This window comes from Alosa pseudoharengus, unplaced genomic scaffold (assembly GCF_046254945.1).
Source record: "Alosa pseudoharengus isolate Yale_2024_CS ecotype anadromous, Long Island Sound unplaced genomic scaffold, YU_APseudo_1.1 YU_APseudo_1.1_scf_17, whole genome shotgun sequence".
Lineage (NCBI taxonomy): Eukaryota > Metazoa > Chordata > Actinopteri > Clupeiformes > Clupeidae > Alosa > Alosa pseudoharengus.
Genome location: NW_027468640.1, coordinates 22,906,519 through 22,922,278, shown reverse-complemented (window position 1 = coordinate 22,922,278; position 15,760 = coordinate 22,906,519). Strand labels below are relative to the sequence as shown.

Genomic DNA, 15,760 nt, shown 5'->3' with positions numbered 1-15,760 from the left:
TTTCATCCCCGCAAGAGTTTAACAGGTGCGATAATTCAAAATCCCCATGTTATTTTCCCATAGGAAAAATCGCCAGATACCGGATGTCAAAGATGGCAGCTTTTTTGTAGGCGAACTTCAGAGGTCTATTGATGAATGGATCATAATCATTTCCCATTATTTGAGCTAAAGTATTAGCAAGTTACATTTCCACCATGTATTCACACCAAACCAGATTCCGGATGATTTTGGACTAGCCTCTGCATATCTGCCACTGTTAAGGCAGTATTTATGACATTTGTGAAAATTCTGCTGATTAGTCCAGAGATTCTCTATTTGTGTGAATACACCCATACTCACATTAGTGTAGGTAATCTGAGAACACACTTTATTTAAAATGTATAAACTGTAAAAACAAACAACATAAATCACAATAACCAGAGGGCTGGTGACATTTAAGGCACAGAGGTAAAAAAATGTTCTCTTGGCATCCTGGATAAAAATGAGTTAGAGTACAGAGAGATCCAATTTCTCAGTGTAAATGTAAACAATATGTCCCTTTTCTGTGCAAATCTGCATAGTGAAAAGCAACAAAAATAAATGTAAATTCCTCATTGTCCAAAAGTATTCAAATGTCTGAATGAATATAGTAAACATAGTTTACAAAGTACCATGTGTTCATACGAACATAATGTGTTCTGGTTTAAATAGTTTTTTAGGTATAAAGGACCATTTACACCAGGAATGATAAAGATAATAACTAACTAATGATAAAAGCATCCATTATGACCAACAATAAAAAGTTTTGATGATGAATGTGATGTCTCAAATTTGATGGATTCTGATTGGCTGTCAGCTTTTTATCATTCTCCAAATCGCTCTGAAAGTGATCCCCAACAATAACATTCTTCATTTTGTTCTTATTACAATTTATGTGTGGACATTGTCACTCATGTTAGTTAGAGCAACACTTTTTGCCGTTATCATTGTAGTTATCTTTCTTGGTGTGAACAGCCCCTAATCTGTAACAGTCATCACATTTAGCCATCTTGTTTCGCTCATACTTTTCGGTAGTGTTTGAGAAAAGACTGGGGGTATATTTCAGAAATTTTGGGAGAGTCACTGATTTCAAAGTTCTCCAGCATCGTGGGTCTTCCCACCCTCTCCTTGTCCAATGTCACTGGGTGCTGTCTCCGGTTCTGCTCCCGTCAGTCCAGGGTCCCCCTTCCACTCCTCTTCCAGGCATTCTGTCAAAGGGTGAAAATTAAGAAGAAAAGCCTCATTAGGGGAGACTGCATGGGAACCAACTTTATCACTTCTTCACCTCATTTGATTACATACAATAGAATATTTATGTTTACACGTTTGTTTTCATTAATACATCTTTATTGGTGTTGACCACACTGGGCATCTGACTCCTGTGTGTGTGTGTGTGTGTGTGTGTGTGTGTGTCTCTGAGTGTGTGTCCGTGCGCGTGTGTGCGTATATGTGTGTGTGTGTATGTCCGTGCGTATGTGTGTGTGCGTATATGTGTCACCTTGCTCCGAACTCTTCAAGACATGTTTCTGGCAGAGGAACCTCTCCAGCCTCTCCTCCTGGTGATGGAAGTACCAGTCCTCCACCACCTCCTCATACTCCTCCAGCATGGTCTCACACTACATCACACACACAGACAAGTGAGACACAACCAACACTCTCAACTCTTTTGGAGGGAAACTTAAAGCTCAAGCACCTTTGTTGGGGATCACAGCTTCGACAATGTGTGGGTCAGTGAGCCTTAATGATAGAGACTAAGCAATGTGTGTACTCTTATTCAAAATGTGAATTTCCAAACAATTCCAGACGTATGAGGTGCTGCCATCAGGCAGAAGATATAGGGTGACATCCTTACAAAAAAAAAAACGGTTTGCACCAACCAAATCATTATTCTACCAGCATTACACTACTGAGTAAGTTAGGAAAAATGACTTCATCCACTGTACTTTGTTATAATATTAAAATGTCACTGATGATGTTGCACCTTACTATTGATAACACACTAATGATACTGCGCTTTACTATTTGATAATGTAGATATACTTGGTGTTGTGCTTTATTGTTGTGTGGGGGTGAGGGAGGGTTTTGTGGTCCTGTTGTTGCCTGTGGTCTGTTGTCTGTCTGTCTATCTATGATGAGCTGTATGGTGCAAGAAGAATTTCTGAAAGGATCAATAAATGTCTTTCTATCTAACTCGCCTGTTAAAAGACTCAAAATCACATTCAATTTTCTTTCCGTAATGATATAAAGGACACATACCTGTTTCTTCATGTCTGCCACCTCCACTGAAGGCTCATCCCAGAGCTCAAAGGGTATACCCAGCTCCACCTTCACGCCCTTATTCACTAAGTTCTTCAGTGTAGCCATAGTCTGACTGGTGCCCTTAACAACAAGATCATTGTACTATTTATGTCATTACGTCATTCATTAAGTCCTATACAGGGAATACATGTTTTACAAATCTGCAGAACAACATGAACATCAAAAAGATGACAAAAAGGCATACAACAGACTGTAAGAAATAAAAAAAAAATAAAAAAAAAAAAATATATATATATATATATATATATATATATAGAAAAGAGACCACTGCACATTTTTCTGATGTCATCCTACGGTTGCTGAGTGACATTCGAATGAGTTGACAGTCATGTTCAAAATTAAGATACCACTGCACATTTGAATATGAACATCAACTCATTTGAAAGTCGCTCAGCAACCATAGGATGACATCAGAAAAATGTGCAGTGGTTTCTTCATTTTTTCCAGAGCTGTATGATGATGATGATGATGATGATGATACCTTGGAATATCGCAAACTCCCCGGTCTCTCAGCATGCACACTGTACTGCAGGATTCCCTCGCATATGTTGTCAACAGCTTCTGTCAGACGTGTTTCCCTGAAGACCCATTCAAACACAAAACAGAATGAATCCAACTGCATCTTTGTAATCTTCTAAGACTTGTTTTGCAAGACATTATCAATCAACTTCAAGGGCACAATACTGGATGTTTCATTATGGATGTAATGTAAACCTCTTTTGCTGTAAAAATGTAAATACATGGTAGACATTCGAAATATTCTCATTTCAACCATCAAACTGATTCTAAGGAGTTACTTTTCAACGATCTTCAATTCGAACTCAAGCTTATTACTCAATATCCTGGCACTACACAGCCAGTAACCTTAGTTAGCTTACTTACGATGTGTTGTATTTGATCTTGCGCTTGCGTTTTCCCGTGTCCAACACCTCTCCAACCTCCAGCACCTCCTTTGACCTGCTACTTCTGTCCAGCGTGGCCTGCAACTCCACCGTCAAGTACTTGCAGACTGGTAAAAAACACCCAACAGTTAGTTAGTGGAGGGGAACCATTAATGTTGACAACATGTCCCCATCGCTCAAGAAAGAAAGAAAGACAGTTAAACAAGTCAAGAGCATCAGACCCTCTCACACATGCACACGGAGAAACGGACTGAAAGGAAACCATGATTGCATAGCTATTGGACCACAGGAAGGAATGGAATAGCTATAATGTTACAAAGTTTCTCAGCCAGAGGATAGGATAGGATAGTAGTAGTAGAAATGTCCGTGCAGGACTACTACTGTAGAAAAATTCTCACCTTCGCATTTATTAGGTAACCTTTCGTCTTGGTTTGCCACCACAGACCCAAAGATTGAAATCAAACACAAAAGCAATACTTCCATTTTTATATTTTCTCACAATTAAAACAATGCTAAACAGGCTCAAGGAAAAGCTACATCGGCATACTACTGTTACCGACTGAACAAACGTTACTGCTCATGCGCATTGCTTGGAGAAAAACGCCACGGCTAGGGAAGACAAGCAGATAGCGTTTTGCCCGATCAAGGTTACTTAATCAAAGACAAAAACTTCGAGAATAAGGGGTGTTATCCTACCCGCTCTATTTTCTTATAGATTAATTAGAAAGGTTGGGCAGTATGTGTTAAAACATGGTTTCCACATGGTCTTCAGCACATTAGCCAACAAAGAAAATATATAACCAGCGTTTGCTGTCACTTTAAAAGGCACAGCAATTAGACTGCCTAACCCAGTTACTTTTTAATAGGCTATAAAATCCATATATATATATATATATTAGGGCTGTCAAAATAACTGATTAATTTCGATTACTTAATTTGAGAAAAACTAACTGATTAAAAAAATGAGTGCAGATTAATCGATTCCGTATGACCTTTGACCCCGAGCCGTTCTAGTCAGTAAAAATTAGACTGTAAAATGAAGGAGAGGGAAGAAAACGTGCTGCCTGGATCATTGATTGGAACATTTACTTTTTAAAAATGGCCTGATGGTGTTCATAAAAAATAAAGTGTTGAAAATAAAGTCCTCTGCAATGTCTGCAGCAAGGAATTTGCATATCACCGGAGTTCATCAACTCGCACATCAATGCAAAGAAAATCCCCGAAGCACTTTTGAATTTATTTCCTTAGCATATTAGGTCATATCATAGATTAGTATGGCAATTATTTGAACAGTGAAAATAATAATAATAAAGAGTTTTTGAACTTTAATGTCACTAATGCTGATTATTCAATGATTCATTTGAATTTAAATATTTAAAATACTTTCGCAGCAAAAAATATATATGCGATTAATTTAGATTAATTAATCACAGAGTATGTAATTAATTAGATACATTTTTTTAATCGATTGACAGCCCTAATATATATATATATATATATATCAAAACAGTATGTGTTTAACACTGCTTACTTATTCATTTGATATGATGTTGTATTTGCTGACAGAATATCAGATACACAGGAGAGGTGTTAAATTCCTAGTGATATAGGTAGGGGATTTCCCACAGCGGGCAATCAACCAAGCCCATTTACCATGAAAACACAATCACCAACAAAGCAACCTTTGAGTCTTGAATTTGACCTAGCGTTTATGGCTGGTCGATACAACAGACGCTCATCAGAAGACCGCAGTGGGCGGTTGGGCATGTATACATCTTGATCATTGAATTAAAATAACGGCGCAGATCCAGTCAGTGTCCTATAGGCCAAAGTGAGAGATTTACATTTAATTCTTGCCACTATAGGAAGCCAGTGGAGAGTAACTGACCGACAAGATTCCACACAACTTCTTGTTCAGGCCAAGGTCATCTCCAACCTGGACTATTGTAATTCACTATTAGCTGCCTGGTCTTTTATATATATATATATACATATATCTGTGTCCCTCAAATATAGTATGCTTGCGTGAAATATTAATGATTAGTAATAGCAGTGTCTGGACAATTTTTTTAAAACAAAAGTGGAAAATAACATAAAGGCTATGGACACTAAAAGGACACATAGTGGTAGTAGTAGCAGTAGTAGTAGTAGTAGTGGTAGTAGTAGTTTTCTATTATTAAGTTCTAATTTAAGCAATAAGCCCCGAGAGGCCGTATGTTACACTGATTTTAGAACAGCTAAGGGCGTTATTAGGCACGACAGAACTATCTGTTTTAGAATGGTTTGTTTTACTATAATTAATGCTCTTACTGTTATTGTAATTCTCACTGTCATTGTCAGTTGTTGTAAATAGATTTGATGAACAACAATAAAGCCTGATTGTAAAATGACCCTTTGCCATATGGTTTTGGCATGTAAAGCAATGTATTGATTTAACTTTATTGTTTTAGTAGGTGCTCTTCTCTCCCACCTGTATGGGATATATAATCTAAATAGAATCATGATTAATCACCTCTGGTGCTGATCTCTTTGTACTAATGACCCTTGACCTCTGTTCGAACAGGAAACTGAAATCTGGGGTGACCAATCTGAGTCCTGGTTGGGAGGAGGTGAAGTCTATAAATAGCTCTGACCTGAGAGATGACTGCACCAGTGTAGCATTGTGACCCAGCAGTATTTCACTCCCTGATTTACTGCTTTCTTCAAGCCAATCCAAAGCCTGATATGGTGTTGGATTCTGTCATGTGCTTAGGGGACAGGCCAAAACACTTGAAGCATAAGGCACATCCGTATATCATTAAATCATTAAACCGTTAAATAAATGTTCTGACACGCTACGAACTATAAACTCTGTTTATTTGTTCGCCTGTTTGCTTGAGCATGGTTGCAGGTGATGCATGCCTGTGTACACAAGTATGTCTGTCTGTATTATTTATGCATACGTGCACATGATATGTTTCTGAGCATGTGTGTGTGTGTGTGTGTGTGTGTGTGTCTGTCTGTGTGTGTGTGTGTGTGTGTCTGTCTGCGTGTGTGTGTGTGTGTGTGTGTGTCTGCCTGTGGGTATGTGTTTGCTTGAGCATGGTTGCAGGTGATGCATGCCTGTGTACACGAGTATGTCTGTCTGTATTATTTATGCATACGTGCACATGATATGTTTCTGAGCATGTGTGTGTGTGTGTCTGTCTGTGTGTGTGTCTGTCTGTGTGTGTGCGTGTGTGTGTGTGTGTGTGTGTGTGCGTGTGTGTGTGTGTGTGTGTGTGTCTGTCTGTCTCTGTGTGTGTGCGTGTGTGTGTGTCTGTCTGTCTCTCTCTCTCTCTCTTTGTGTGTGTGTGTGTGTGTGTGTGTGTGTGCGTACCCTCAGGGGTGCTCAGGTGACAGTGGACACACGCTTAATGACAACAAATATGGCATCATGAACTTAGCTACAGAGAAAGAGAAGGGGGTAGGGTTGGAAAATCCCTGAAGTAAGGCTGATCAAGTGCACAGTGAGGAGAGAGAGAGACAGACAGAGAGAGAGAGAGTAGGGAGACTATGTGACTGCATGTACAATTTGAGGAGAGAGGGAACCTGTTCTTATCAGGGTTGTGCACAATTCGAATTGCAATTCTGCTTCCTGTTTGCTACCTCAATTGAAATGCAAGTGAAATTCAAGAATTGAATTGGAATTTAAGAGCCAGTTTCAATTAAATTCTGGAATTTTGCACAAGCCTGGTTCTTATGTTTGTCACATTCACATAACAAATTAGTAAGGTTTTTTTTATTACCAACTATTCTTAAACCCTGTAAATATTGTCTCAACGGCACTCTAGCACTGGTTAGATGTACAACTGCGTTTCATTGTACTGTTATTTTACTTGTGCAATGACAAGAACATTGACTAATCTAATCTAATCCAATTTTTCTTTGGCAGGGTTATATCTAAATTATGACTGCTGATGTATGACTAAAACTATGCTTATGTGTTTAGAGATAGCTATTGGGGGAGAGAAAAGGAGGGTGCATGTGTGCATTTGGATAAGAGACATAAAGTTGATGTGTAATAGAGAGAGGAATGGAGAAACTGAATGAGAGATAGATAGAGAGAGAGAGGGAGAGAGAGCAAGAGATATAGCAGATCCAATTGGAATGGATCCAGCAGAAGAGAGTAAGGTGGTAGATGAAGGGATAGAGAAAGAGAGAGAGAGAGAGAGAGAGAGAGAGAGAGAGTGAGACATATAGCAGATCCCATTGGAATGGATCCAGCAGAAGAGTGTAAGGTGGTAGATGAAGGGAGAGAGAAAGAGAGAGAGAGAGAGAGAGAGAGAGAGAGAGTGACATATAGCAGATCCAATTGGAATGGATCCAGCAGAAGAGTGTAAGGTGGTAGATGAAGGGATAGAGAGAGAGAGAGAGAGAGAGAGAGAGAGAGTGACATATAGCAGATCCAATTGGAATGGATCCAGCAGAAGAGTGTAAGGTGGTAGATGAAGGGATAGAGAGAGAGAGAGAGAGAGAGAGAGAGAGAGAGAGTGACATATAGCAGATCCAATTGGAATGGATCCAGCAGAAGAGTGTAAGGTGGTAGATGAAGGGATAGAGAGAGAGAGAGAGAGAGAGAGAGAAGGGAGGGGGGAGAGCCGAGAGGGCAGATGAGACTGTGTGTCAGCTGAAGCACTGGTTCAGCATGTTGCTACGGGACTATGAGGTCAGCAAGGGGCCAGATCCAACGACACTGACACCCCCAAAAAAACAGAGGGAGGGCACAGAGGGAAAGACAGAGAGAGAGAGAGAGCGAAGGAGAAGAAGAAGAAAACATACGCTGTCCTCAGAGAGCAGAAGAAGAACAGAGAAACAAAAAAAAAACTCTCATTCAAATGAAATAGAAAGCAGACAGAAACGAGAACATGATTGAATCCTTGAACTGTGTCATGTCGGTGGCATGTCTCGACCACAACAAACAGAAAAAGTCAAAGTGTTTGGAAGACTTGCTGCCTTTCCTGCACTGGCTCCGAGACAACTCTGGAAGGAACCTGCCGTATGTTTACCTACTTCTGAGTGAATGCTTTCGTAGCGCACCTTGGCACTGGCCATTTCTCCTGTGGCCGGTCCATGGTTAAAGCATGTCTTCTTGAAATGCATGTCACTATGCAATGGGGTTTTAAAAGTGCAACCTGCACCCCAAAAGCATATTCGTGCTGGTCTTGCAGAAACAAATCAAAAAACTTGTGATGGGTAGGTGTTTCTTTAGTTTTCTTCAAGGTTTGTTTTGTTTTCAGCAGTCATGGAATCTTGCTGCACCTTAAAGACAACCAAAGGTGTTTTTTTTGTTTTTAAAAGGTGTTCTTTAAAGAAAACAATATGCACTAAGAACACATGTTTGTTTTTCTTTCTTTTAGATGTGTATGTGTTTGTGTGTGAGCACACATGTGCACATATCTGTGTGTGTGTGTGTGTGTGTGTGTGTGTGTGTGTGTGTGTGTGCGCACGCGCGCGCTTGTGTGTGCGTGTGTGCATGTGTGTGTGTGTGTGGATGATACCACTAAATTGCCCAATGTGTCATTGCAAAGTTATCCATTGTCTGTTAGTGGATGAGGTCACCACTCCACACAGACATGGAGCTTTCCTGATGCTACTGTGTGTCTGCTATAGACATATGACCCCATAGCAACAACATGTGCGGTGGCACACAAAGTAGAGAAAGATCGCATGGGAGCAGTTAAGGGGCAAACCATAGTCACAGCCTCTGCCAATCAGCTCATAGTGGTGGCCCTTTTATTTAGCCTGCTGAATTAGGTGCAAGAGTGTCCTCTTCTGTAAGTCACTTTGGATAAATATACAGATGTAGGCCTAAGTGTTAATGTAAACTGCACTTCCTTCATATGATGCACTCAGAAACATGTTTCAAGACACACTCACATACAGTACACACACAACACAAAATGTGTATGGAAGAAAAATCCCTAAAACTATTAAATGCTCATTATACATAGGAAATTGTGAAGGTAGATTACATAACAGGTGCGAGACAGCACCTGATACTAATTGCTGTCTGCACCGACACCTAGGCAAGGCAAGGCAGGTAACCACAGAAGATAGAGTACACCAGCTGCTATCCCACACACACACACACACACACACTCACAAAAGCACCTCCTCATAGGCACGTACAGTATTACACAGGCTTCATAGTGATGAAGGGCCCCAACAACATGTTTCCTTAACAACAGGCGCTCGGGGAACCCTTCCACGACAAAGTTAAAATGCGTTTGTATTATTAAATAGCCTACAGGGAACCCGAGCGTAGCTAACTTAGATCGAGTAGTTTACGTCGCCGTTGAATCATTGCACCTGAAGAACGGAGGGCAGGTGAGACTGAGAAGTGCTTTCTTTCATATAGCCTAACTCATGGGTGTCTCGTGTTGGTCGGCGACTAAATGGATGCATGCATTCAGCTGTGGATAGGTTACTTCATGGACTTATTGAGAGAACAATTCGAAGACCAACATGTGACCAAATTAAGGAGTTATTTTCGTGAGACTATCAGACGTATTACACCACTTTTTTATTTTTAATATCGACTTGAACTGCATCATGTAAGAGAAATCTATCGATATGTTTGAGATGTTATCAGGTGACTCGTGTGCTTGTTGGCTAACAGCTACGTTTTCGTAAGGCAGTTCCATGGTGCACATTCGGTGACCTGGGTTTCAGATGAGGAAGAGCTTCAGTGAGTGTCGCGAGCAAGTCAGTCAGATGCTCAAATGGGTTAAGGTTTTTCCAATGGTAACGATGGAAAGTTGGACAAACCCACCAACTGCTGTGCTTTGGTAAAGCCAAGAAAGAGAACAGACACGTTATCTACAACAAAAAGTGTCTGCGTATTGCTTCCCAACATCTACGAATCATGTAATCTGTCATTTAGAATATAACTCGGTGCGTCATGCTGAATAATAGGAAATGGTAAATTAGAGTACAATCGCATAATGTGCGCATTATGTAAATTGTATCATACTGTTTCCTGTGTTTAATTGTCAATCAAGATGTTCAGAGGTCTGCATTCTGCGTTAGTGTGATATAGCAACGAATTAATACTCTGCCGTTTTTCATTGTGGCAAACGGAAAGGCGAGAGTGCTATCCAAAACATGTGTGCATTTGAACACACACATACACACACACACACACACTTACACACTTACTTGTATAGCATTGCAAGCGTTGCATTCAAAGCGTATGCACTTACGCACAGACGCACATGCACACACACCATGCATAGACCTGCACATTGGCTTGCCAGACAGGCACTTGCAAGAGGGCATACACACAAACAGACCGTTTCTTTGGCACACCCTCTGACACTGAATCTAGATCTGTTTGTTGGCTCTGTGCCCTCTCCTGCCAGACTCTTAATGGCTAAACCTGTACCCCCAGCCCCAACGGTACCCCTGACCCCACCTAAACCTGCAACCCCAATACCCCTACACACACACACACACACACACACACCACTCATCTCTCAACACTCTGTCTCCATCTGTCATTTTATCATGCCAGAATGTAGAGATTCACCTCCAAAACATTTGTGTCCAACACTCTCCCTTCCCCTTCCCCTTCCGCTGTGCCATTCTCATGAAGAGCCACTCTACTCCGCAGCTGACAGATAAACTCACTCAGCACCTGCGTTGCCCTCTGCTTCTCTGGCCCGGTTTTCTGCTACGCTGCTTGTGTTTTGATCTTATGAGACGCAAGAGGGTAACGGTTTCATTTCAATCAGGGGATCGTCGCTATTAACATTACGCTGAGGTGTGCCTGCCTGGATGGTACATATATACGATATATGTCTTTGGCTTTTAGAGGTGCTTATATCAGTTGGGCTGCAGTTTATATTACCATGTTCAGGCAGTTTAAGCTGCTTAATGATCTTTCTTTAAATGTTTATTAAGACAGTTGTCAGTAAGTGTTAGTTAAGTTAAAAAAAATATAACTCTCTGATATTCATGTCTTCTCTTCTTCTGGAAAACTTGTCGCCTCCCATCTTTCACCTCTCTTGCCCTTAGTTGACCTCTTTGCTTCTTCTCTGTGCCACCCTGATTGTTTCTATTTTCTCCTCTCATCTCCTCTCCTCCCTTTCTCTCTCTTTCCCTCCCTCTATCTTTCTCTGCTCTCTGTTATTTCCTTTTTTGTCACATCCTACTATACTCATGTCCCTTAGCTTTCGTTCCATTTCTTTTCCCGCTCTCCATTTCAACCCGTTGTTTCATTTTCTGAGTTCCTCAGCCAACTCGTCTCTACTGCTTTCTTTCTCAACCCTCTCTTCTCTTCTATCCTCTTCTCTTCTCTTCTATCCTCTTCTCTTCTCTCCTCTTGTCTTGTCTTGCCTGGTCTTGTCTTTTCTTGTCTTCTCTCGTCTTGTCTTGCCTGGTCTTGTCTTGTTTTGTCTGGTCTTGTTTTCTGTTCTCTTCCATCCTCCCTGTTTCCCTCCTTCCATTCTCTCCTATTCTCTCTTTCTTACTCCCATTTCATTGCCTTTCATTCTTTCTCTCATCTACTTTCGTGACCACACCTCTTATCTCCCCTCGCGTCTAGAATGCCAGAGCGAGTGTGTTCATTCCAGGGACAGAACTACCACAAGCTGAAGCGAGCGTGCCAGCGCCGGGGAGCCCTCTTCCAGGACCCCTTCTTCCCCCCCACGGCCCAGTCGCTGTTCTACAAGCGCACCCCTCCTCCGGGAATCACATGGAAGAGACCTCGGGTAAGAAACGGCACGGCAGAATGCTGATGCTACAGGGGCAAAGGGGGCATGGAGGATGAGGTGGAGGTGGGTTTCTTGGTGTTTTATGCTTCCAACGTTGTTTTCAAGGCAGTGTTGCCTGGAAGGCACTACCCAGCTAACAATTTTTGGTTATTAGAACGTTATTAGAACGTTTTCTTGGTAATGGGAACATTGTTTGAAAGTTGTGAATGTTGTCCTATGGTTTGCCAGGAAAGTTTTTCTGAAGGAAATACTAGGTTTTTTGGGGGTTATTTGTTTTGGTTAGTAAAACGTTCTCCTAATGTTTTTCTAACATTCATTTTATGATAACCAAGGGGCAACCTTTAGAGAATGTTGCAGTAACGTTCCCCTAACCATGTAAATAACAAACCTCGGGGCAACCTTCAGAGAACGTTACCATTTGGTTGTAGTAACGTTCCCCTAACCACTGAAATGAAATAACCTAGGGGCAATCTTTAAAGAACGTTACTATTTGGTTGCAGTAACGTTCCCCTAACCATGTAAATAAAAAACCTCGGGGCAACCTTCAGAGAACGTTATTATTTGGTTGTAGTAACGTTCCCCTAACCATTGAAATTAAATAACCTAGGGGCAACCTTTAAAGAATGTTACTATTTGGTTGCAGTAACGTTCCCCTAACCATGTGGATTAAAAAACCTTAAGAAATCCTTAAAACAATGTTACATTTAGGTTGTGAAAACGTTATTGGAACGTTAAAATAACCATCACAGTAGGCTATGCCAAAAAAATCTGTTTTTTGATATATAATAAACATACAAACTCAGGTATCAAATTGTTTTGATTTATTAGATGAGTCCTTGAAAATGCATTTCTTTATTATGCACTGTATGCAGGAACTTATATTTCATTCCTCAGTTGCATTCAGTCCTCCACTGCAGTCCTTCTTCTGCCGATCTGCAAGATAGATAAAAAACAGACCTTATACTTCCATTGTGCCCTCATACAGAAAGTGCAACACACCAACAGTGGACTAACAGCAGCCAATTTAAATATTAGCTTTTTTTTATCTCACCGTTAAACTCACTTAATTATCTTACTGTGCCTTACATTGCCTTTCAACACATTAACTGTAAGTGCATCAAGACATTCCAGCACAGCCTGGTCTCGCATGTAGGTATAGCAGGCCCAAAAGGGTTGTTTTTGTCTTCGTCATGTATACTCACAAATCTTTATTGGAATGAGTTGTGACATTCCCGATGTAGCAGTGGATAGAAAGAGACTGCCATGTTATCTCCCTTGCATCTTCCTACTTGGTGTTGGCATATTGTTGTCAAGGGTCCCATTTAAACCTAAACAAAATGACCAATGTACACATACTGTACACACAATAAGCATTGTTACCAAATAGCAGGTTGCAGATAACGATTTTATTAGGGGAAATCCGGTGTTAAATGGGTTTTACATACAGTGCAACCGGAAAGATTTCCAGATTTTGTTATGTTTCAGGCTTTGTTATGGATTCGGTTATTTTTTTTTCTCATCAATCTACACACAATACTCCATGTATTTGGAGTGTTTTGTAAATGTATAAAAAATAAAAGTCTGAAATATTAAATTTATGTAAGTATTCAGACCCTTTGTTATGACACTTGCAATTGAGCTCTGGTGTGTCCTACTTCTATCAGTGGTCTTTGAGATGCTTCTACAACTTGATTCCATCTGTGCCTAAATTAATTAATTGGCTATTATTAGGAGAGGTAGACATCTCTTTATATACGGTCTCACAGTTGATGGTGTGTGTCAGAGTGAAAACCAAGCCACAAGGTCAAGATAATTGTCCGTAGACCTGCGAGACAGGGTTGTATGAAGACACAGATCTGGGGAAGGATACAAAAACAATTCTGCAGCATTGAAAGTGCCCAAGAGCATGGTAGCCTCAATCATTCTCAAATGGAAAAGTTTGGAACAACTATCAAGTCTTCCTAGATCTGGCCGCTCAGCCAAACTGAGTAATCCGGAACGAAGGGCCTTGGTCAGACAGGTAACCAAGGACCCAGTGGTCACTATGAATGGGATCCAGAGTTCATCTGAGAGGATGAGAGAAGTGTAAAGGACAAACATCAGTGCAGCACTCCACCAATTAGGCCTTTATGGTAGAGTGGACAGATGGAAGCCATTTTTTGCTGGGAGTTTGCCAAAACGCACCTGAATGACTCTCAGACCATGACAAGTAAAATCATCTGGTCTGATGAAAGATGAAGATGAAAGACTGAACTATTTGGCCACAATTCACAACACTGTGTGTGGAACAAACCAGGCACTTGGCTGCACTGATGTTTATAGTGCTTTGTTACACTAGTTTGGTTTCATGATGTAGCCTATGATAAACGGCTTATGGCCAAATAGCCTATGTGACTCAGCTAATGTTATAGGCTATACAATTCCCCCTCTTAGACAAGCTGGTGTAGCCTATTAGCCTACTATTAAAATGCACCGACAGGTAGCCTACGTGTAGTAGGCTATCGCATATTTCATTAGAGGTGGACAGAGTACACAGCTTCATTACTTGAGTAAAAGTACAGATACACTTTGCGAAATTTTACTCAAGTACAAGTAAAAGTACAACAGTCAGATGTCTACTTAAGTAAAAGTACTGAAGTACTTGTTTTTAAAAGTACTTGAGTATCAAGAGTACAAGAGTAGCCTACATTTTCTAAATATTGCATTACTACTGCCACAGTGCTTACATTTATGTACAGAAACGTCCTACATGGAGTGGAGTAAAGAGTACAATATTTGCCTCTCAAATATACTTGAGTAAAGTCATGAGTACTCCCCAAAAATGATACTCGAGTAAAGTACAGATCCCTCAAAATTGTACTCAAGTACTGTACTCAAGTAAATGTACTCCGTTACTGTCCGGCTCTGGATTTCATGCACGTAGGCCTAAGTGAAAAGGGCCGCGCACCTGTCAAGTTCGCGACGGCCCTGCAGCTCCTCCTGAGAGAGCGGAAAAAAAGTTAAAATACGTGATAAACCCGGAAAAAGTTGACAGGTATGTTTCGGTTGATTATTTGTGAAATTGTGCAAACATTTCAAGGCATTTCAAGGAAGGAGTGGTAGCATGCAAGCTCCCAAATTGACCCAGTACAGAAGGCATCAATACATTTTTGGGGAGGGTCATGCGTTTTTTCTCAATCACTTTGGAGGGTCATAGAAAAATGTATTGCTGGCGAGGGAGGGTCACGTCTTTTTTGACTAACGCTCCCAAAACTCCTCCAGTGGCCCTTTAAATAAATAACGAACAGTCCCTTAGGGTTAGGGTTGGGGTTAGGTTTAGGATTAGGTGCCTTTAAGTCAGCGGTGGCAGCGCTGCCTGGAAGACGACGTTGAGGGCATAAAACACCATCGAGCGTGGAAGTGGAGGGTACTAGAACGTTGAGGGTGGATGAGAGAGTGGTGGAGTGACTGTAGATGTATGACGTGCTGACAGGTGAAAGAAGTGTTGCCGTTTGTGTTGAAGAAGGCAGCAGTTGAAGAAGATGATCAAAGATGGTAGATGTGAGGAACTTTTGTCTGAGTGAACCCTTCTAATGATGCTATGTACAGTATCAAAGGGTTACACTGTTGATTTCAAGAGCTCAGTTGGAAAGCTTAGTTAGACTCTCTGTGCTTTGATTTCCTTTTGCATGACAGAATATTTGATCCAAAGAAATTTGAGTCTAAGATATATAATGAAGAACACCAATGCCTTCTACTATTCTCTACCAAATAGGCAGTGATCACTTGATCCAGGAAGTACTAAGT

General features: G+C 40.8%; 2 protein-coding genes across 2 annotated transcripts in view; one reads left to right on the top strand and one right to left on the bottom strand.

Annotated features, from left to right (window-relative positions):
- Nucleotides 1-346: 346 nt before the first annotated feature.
- On the bottom strand, nt 347-3,802 carry cnpy4 (canopy FGF signaling regulator 4). Its single transcript, XM_076289712.1, has 6 exons — nt 3,638-3,802; nt 3,220-3,346; nt 2,819-2,915; nt 2,275-2,397; nt 1,517-1,634; nt 347-1,226 (listed from the first exon to the last, which is right to left on the bottom strand). The coding sequence occupies exons 1-6, from the start codon at nt 3,720-3,722 to the stop codon at nt 1,108-1,110; spliced, it is 669 nt and encodes a 222-aa protein (XP_076145827.1). The 5' UTR covers nt 3,723-3,802; the 3' UTR covers nt 347-1,107.
- Nucleotides 3,803-11,806: 8,004 nt separating this feature from the next.
- Nucleotides 11,807-15,760, top strand: part of LOC143128031 (calpain-5) — a 19,803-nt gene continuing 15,849 nt past the window's right edge. Inside the window, exon 1 of the mRNA XM_076289711.1 lies at nt 11,807-11,971. Within this exon, the coding sequence (XP_076145826.1) occupies nt 11,807-11,971 (165 nt within the window). The remainder of the gene's footprint in view (nt 11,972-15,760) is intronic.

Excerpts from the sequence above, each read along its gene's own strand:
- cnpy4 (XM_076289712.1), bottom strand. The coding sequence starts at position 3,722 with ATGGAAGTATTGCTTTTGTGTTTGATTTCAATCTTTGGGTCTGTGGTG. Across the intron at positions 3,347-3,637 it reads GTTACCTAATAAATGCGAAG|TCTGCAAGTACTTGACGGTG; the intron begins GTGAGAATTTTT and ends GTTTTTTACCAG. Across the intron at positions 2,398-2,818 it reads GGAGTTTGCGATATTCCAAG|GGCACCAGTCAGACTATGGC; the intron begins GTATCATCATCA and ends CTTGTTGTTAAG.